At 58.3% G+C, this 6,364-nt stretch overlaps 1 protein-coding gene across 1 annotated transcript; it reads left to right on the top strand.

Annotated features, from left to right (window-relative positions):
- Nucleotides 1-1,983: 1,983 nt before the first annotated feature.
- Nucleotides 1,984-5,793, top strand: LOC126635257 (zinc finger protein 22-like; the record flags this gene model as incomplete). Its single annotated transcript, XM_050306273.1, has 3 exons — nt 1,984-2,049; nt 3,222-3,392; nt 5,302-5,793. Coding segments are annotated over exons 2-3 (508 nt in total), but the record flags the coding sequence as incomplete, so codon positions are not given.
- Between the last annotated feature and the right edge of the window lie 571 nt (nt 5,794-6,364).

Below are 6,364 nucleotides of genomic sequence, written 5' to 3'. Positions count from 1 at the left end.
CAGAGGAAGCAAACACACTTTTGTGCTTAGAGAAAGGCAGGAAGATGCTGCTGGTTCTTGGTGGAGTGTGCAGGGACGTGTCAGGAGCAGGTCCTGTGTGTCCCTGTCCCAGCACACAGCCCAGAGCAGCTCCATGGGGCGCCTGGGCCGGGCCGCGGGTCCATCCCCAGCTCAGCTCACAGATCCCTGTGTTCCAACAAGCACAGGCTCCAAAGCAAACCCTGCCCATGGGGACACGGCGTCCTTGCCATGCTGGCTCCCTCCAGCTGAGCCTGGGCCTGCAGCAGCCCGGCTTGCTCACCCAGCAAAGATTTCCCCAAAGGATTGGTGGAGCCTGAGCACAGCAGACCTTGCAAAAGCCAGAGGCCCCGTCCTGATGCCTCTGGGACTCTGAAGCCCTGCTGAAAGGAGAGGCACGGGGCATACAAATCTTCAGGGGTTTATTGTCAGGAGAGAAATTCCTTTATAGGAAAGATGAGTTTCAAAACAGCACTGCTCTGCCCTTAAAATTAAATGTACACAGATATACACACACACACATATTGATAGAGTAATGACCATTTTGCTGTGTGATTATAAACCCAAACAAGGTAATACCGATTCCCAAACTATTCTGCCCAACCAGAGCAAGGGGATCTGACAATTCCTGCCACCTGCTGTCCCAGGGAGCCCACCTGGGCACCATGGCAGAAGCGGGACAGGCATTGCTGGCCCTGCCTGTGCCACCCGCCTCTTCTTGCCCCACCACTTGGCAGCAGATGCTGAGACAAGAGGAACTCTCAGGGTGGCACCACTGTAGGTTTTTCCTCTTGCAAAGCAGCTTGCCAGGCTCTGGGGGGGCTGTGCAGGGCTGGACCATCCTGGTTGTTCTGTGGAAATGTTATAAAAGGCCGGGTGTTACATCTGCCCAAAGACCTGCCTGGCCACACAGTCATCTCCCCTCATCCCAGACCTTCCAGCTGGGAGGAACGAGGCAACAGCCATGGGTGAAAGCCCTTGGCTTCACAGCAGAGGTTTTGATCAAGGTCCTTTTGGCTGCAGCCCTCTGCCAGGATCCCTTCTTGTGGCCAATCTGCTTTTCCAAGTCTGCAAGTGTGGCCTCACCTGAGCAAGTGAAGGTGCTGAGGAAACAGCATGAGCCGGATGGGGTGGGGGGCAAAGAGCTTTTAGCCCTTGAAGAAGCCTAAAATTCTGCCCTGCCCTGTTAACTGTCCCTCCTTCCCCAGGTGGGCTCTGTCCCCAGTGCCCTGCACCCAAGCCAGCCCAGGCTTCCCTAGAAAGGATCTTTTTCTCAGTCAGGCTCTGCAGGATGGCCACAGTGTTCGTCTGGAACTGCCCCAGCGCCTGCACTCGCACGGGCTGCGGATCTCTGTGTGCCCTTTGCCTTCCTCTGGGATGGGGGGTTTGGCTGCAGTCAGAGCCACAGCCCCACAGTGCCCCATGGCTCTGCCTTGTTCTGTACAACTGCCTTGTCCCTACAGCCCCCCACCAGCACTGGATCTGAGCCTCAGGGCTCTCCCCAGTATTTTACCCTTTTTTTTTCAGCCACTCTCTTTTTGCCAGGCTGCATCCAGAGAATCCACAAACCTCCTAAGAGACTCTCCTTATAAAGGCCATGTTCTCATAAACCCCATAAACATTGTTGCCTAAAAGGCTGCAGAGGAAAAAAGACTCCAGGCAAAACGAGGTAGGAGGTCAGAAAAGCAGCAGAGGTTTCCATGAGCCTCCAAGATCCAGGAATACAAACACACCCACGTCCCTTCCAGCACAGGGGTTACAGTTTTTATAATGATTTCCACCCAATGCCCGTCCCGTCCCCGCCCCGGTTCTGCCCCGCTCTGCCCCAGGAACGCCCGTGGGGAATTGAGTCTGGGGGAGTTTGGAGCTTTGAGCCGCTGCAACTACAACTCCCGGCGTGCCCCGCGCGGAAAAGGGGGCGGGGCGGGGTCTCTGCCGGCGGTGCGCGCGCACAGCCCCGCGGTGGCTGCCGGGAAAGCGATGGCGGCGACAGCGGAATCTTCGACTCTGTGAGAGCTGGCGGGGCCTGCGGTGAGTCTGGGGATGCGCTCGGGGGCTGCGGGGAGCGCGGCTGTGGGCGGGAAGGCTGGAGGGCTCGGCAGAGTGGAGAGGAGGGGCTCGGGGGCTCCCGAGGAGGTTTTGAGGTCCGTGAGGGGCTGTCGGGGGGTCGCAGAGGGGATTTGGTGTCCTGAGGGCGCTCAGAGGGGAGGGTGAAGGTGCCTGAAGGGGTTTAGGAGGTCCCTGAAAGGGCTGGGGCCATGGAACCCCCTCAGGAGAGAGGTTTAAACGCCATGGCTGCACTGCGCAGGCGCCGGCGGAGTCCCCATGAGCAAACTACAACTCCCAACAGGCCCAGCGCGGCGCCGCCATTGCCGGTCGTGCCACAGCGCCCCCTGCCGGCTGGGCGGACCGACCGCAGGGAAAGCGGTTCCTGATGCCCCCCCACCCCGAACCCCAGAGACCCCCAACACTCAGCGCACAGAGACGCCACAGGGAGGGGATCCCGGGGGTCCCCTAAAGCCCAGCAGTGGGGTTCAAGGGGTCTCCAAGCCCTCAGGGGAGGAGTCCTAGCAGTACCACCCAAAGTCTTGTGAGGGAGATGAACCACATGTGGGTAAGGGGATCCCAGTGCCCACAGTATATCCCAGTGACCTCCCAGTGGCTCTCAGTATGGTCCAGTAAACCCCCAGTGACCACCCAGTGTTTCCCAGTGACCTCCCTCTACCCCTCAGTGTGGCCCAATGATCCTGCAGTGAGCACCCAGTAACCCCCAGTATGGCCCAGTAACCTCCCAGTGTCCCCCCGTGTGTCCCGGTAGTCCCTCAGTAATCACCCAGTCCCTCCCAGTGCCCTCCCAGCATCCCTCAATAACCCCCAGTCCCTCCCAGTGCCCCCTGGTTCCCCCAGTGTGTCCCAGTATCCCCCACTACCCACCCACTACCCCCAAAAGCCCCCAAGTATCCCCAGTGTCTCTCCACATGTTGTTGAATTTTCTGTGAGTGTGAAGGGGGAATGGAGGTTGGTCTGGGGTCAGAGGGTCCAGAGGGGGCTCCTGGTAGGTGATAAAGGTTTGGAGACATGTAGGGTGGGGTTTGGGGACAGTGGAATTGGGGGTGCCAAGGGGAGGCCCTGAGGACATTGGGGACACCAGGGGGATCTCAGGACTCACCTGCTTGTGGTGCTGCCCCTCCTCTCCCACCCAGGTGCCCCTGAGCAATGGCCCGGAGGTGAGCCCAGAGCTGGCCCTGAGGTGGCCCTGAGAAGAAGTGGAAGGCAGAGGTGGTGCTGAGGCAGGAGAGCCCCGTGCTGGGGAAGAGGCTGAGCTGGGAGTGCCCAGCAGCGAGAAGGTGCTGTGTCCATGCCCTGTGTGCCAGGTGAGCTGGGGCTTTGCTGCAGAGCTGCGGGCGCTGATTGGAGCGGCTGCAGCTGCTGAGCTGGTGGCACCCAGGAACACAAAGTGTGCCCGGCCACGGAGCCTGCAGGGAGGAGCAGGGACAGGGTCAGGGGAGCTCTGGGGGGCCGGGAACCTCTTGGCTGGGGCAGGAAAGAGCCGCTGGCCACGAGGACGGGGTGTTGGTCCCAGGCACTGATGGGGCCGAGCAGAGCACGAGGCCTCTTGCAGACACCTGGAGCAGCCTCCCACTTGCCAGCCCTGCCTTCGTGGGGTGACACTGTCCCCTCCCTGCAGGACACTCCCCCTGAAATCCTTGGGTGGGCCTTTTATGTCTTTTGCTGGTTACTGCTTCATCCTGGGGACCTGAGGGCCCCTCTGCAATCCCATCCCTGGGGCACAATCTGCTCTCCAGATGAATCTGAGAAATCCAGTAAAGAAAGTGCCCAGAAGCTTTTTGTCTTTTGAGCAGCAAAGGTGTTTATTTGTGGACATCGGGAGCAGGCGGGGTTCGCACCACAAAGCTCTTGCTCGAAGGTGTCGGTACAAAACAGGGTAATTTATACAGTGTAACTTCTATGATTGCAACATCTTAGATACATATTCATATGATTGCAACATCTAATCATTGATGTTGATAATAGCTGGAGTACAGGCAGAGCTCAGGCTGAGCTTGGGGTGGAGCTTTTCTTGGCCCTCAGTTCTGGGGGTTCATCCCCCTTTCTTCATCATCGGGGCTGGGGTCTCTGCAGTCTTCCTCACTGTGACCTCTCTAACTTTCCACTGTCTTTGCCCCAGTCACTGAAGCTTGGAGAGAGCCTTGGCTTTAGGCCTATTCAAATGTCTCCCTTGGCTGACTTTGCCTTAATTTCGGGCCTACACACCCATTGTAGAATGTTTCCAGCCTTCTTTAGATTATAAGGTCCAAGGAACGGAACAGAACAAATTTTTCTTTAGTAATTTAGGCAGAGCAGGTATGGGGGGGCTTCTCTCAGCTGAGCAAGATATTTCAGGTAATTCTTTAGGCCTTGCTCTTGTTTCAAGGGGGAATGTCTGGGAAGGCAGCACCCCAAAGGGGAGAGTCAGAGGAGAAGGGACCCTTGGGACCCCCAACAATCCCAGCATCCCTAAAGCGGGATCCCCAACATCCCAGACAGAGGAGACCCTCGGAACCCCAGAGGGGGAGACCAGAGAGAGGGAACTCCTGGGAGAGATCTTTTGGGCTCATCTTCATAACTTGGAGTATATTTCAGCTGAATCTCAACTTCTTGCAGTTTGGGGGTCGGGGGTCTTCTTGCTATTTCTCAGGGGTTTTTGCCTGAATCTTGGTGGTTTGGGTTTTTCTGGGCTGAATCTTGGTGTTTTAGAGGTCCCCCAGAACCCTGAAGTTGAGAGATGGGGGAGCCTTGGGTTCCTGGGACCACCAGCAGCCTGGACAGGGCAGGGACCCTGTAGAGGGGAGACCCCAAATACACACAGGACTCCCAGCAGCCCGGACAGGGGGGACTTCCAGAATCCCAAAGTGGAGAGACCAGAGAGAAGGAGCTCCTGGCTGGGGTTATTTGGGCTGAGTCTTGGTATTTTGGAGGTTTTTATGGTCCCAGGATGCCCAGTGAGTTCTAGAGATGGACTTGGGCAGGAGGAACCCCCAAGCCAATGCACTCAGCCCTTGTTTCCCCCCAGCAGGATTTGTCCTTCCCAAAGCTTGGGCAGATGGAGGAGGAGGCTGCGAGGAAGCTGCCGTGGGCCCCCAGGCAGGTGAGGAGGAAATCAGTGCCCCTTTGGCCCTGTCTTGTAATGCCTGTGGGGACCAGATTTGGGGGGGATGTCCTTGGGCTTCCCTCTGGGCCAGAGGCAAATTCCCTGCCTGTCCTTCTTCCTTCCTGCCCCAGGCCCCGAGCTGAGGACGGAGAGCACGGAGGACAAATTCCCCCGGCAGAGCCTGGTGGGAGAGGCCGTTTTGAAGGGCTCCCTGGCACAGGAAGGCAGCGGGGAGGAAAAGGCCTGGAGATGCCCCCGGAGGAGGGCCTGCAAAGCCAACCCAGGGAGCTCTGAGGAGGAAAGACCCGTCCTGTGCCAGGAAGGCGACCGGAGCTTGAGCCAGAGCTCTGAGCTGGTGGTCCCTGAGCAGCCTCCCAGCAGGGAGAAGCCCTTCAGGTGCTTGGAATGTGGGAAGAGCTTCAGGCAGAGCTCCAAGCTCCTCACCCACCAGCTCATCCACACTGGGGAACGGCCCTACACCTGTCAGGAATGTGGGAAGAGCTTCAGGCAGAGCTCCACCCTCCTCAGGCACCTGCACATCCACACTGGGGAACGGCCATACGAGTGTGGAGAGATGTGGGAAGAGCTTCAGGCACAGCTCCAACCTGCTCACAACCACCAGCGTCATCCACACTGGGGAACGGCCCTACAAGTGCTTGGAATGTGGGAAGAGCTTCAGAGCCAGCTCCAACCTCTGCCTACCTGCATGAGCTCGGATCCACACACAGTGAACGACCCTACAAGTGCTTGCAATGTGGGAAGAGGTTTCAGACCAGCTCAACTCTCCTCCTGCATGAGCGGATACACACAGATGAGAGGCCCTTCCGCTGCACCGACTGCGGGAAGGGCTTCAACCAGAACTCCACCCTCGTCACCCACCGGCGCATCCACACCGGGGAGAGACCCTACAAGTGTGGGGAGTGTGGGAAGAGCTTCAGCCACAGCTCTACCTTGACCAAACACCAACGGACCCACCAGTAAGAGAAGCCCTCGAGTGCCCCAACTGCGGGAAGAGCTTTGTCTGCTGCTCCCACCCCAAATGACCCCCTGATGGTGAGGCAACCCCTGGAGTCCAGTGACTGTCAGTCCATCCCTTTCCACCAGAAAGGACCAGTCCCCTTTGCCAGGGGCAGGTTGTGCCAACAGAACCCTTCTTGGGGGGTGTGTGGAGATTCCTGCCTTGGCTGGGACCCC

Source organism: Myiozetetes cayanensis, unplaced genomic scaffold, assembly GCF_022539395.1.
Source record: "Myiozetetes cayanensis isolate MyiCay16 unplaced genomic scaffold, myiCay2020 scf1174, whole genome shotgun sequence".
NCBI lineage: Eukaryota > Metazoa > Chordata > Aves > Passeriformes > Tyrannidae > Myiozetetes > Myiozetetes cayanensis.
This window is presented reverse-complemented; position numbering and strand designations above follow the sequence as displayed.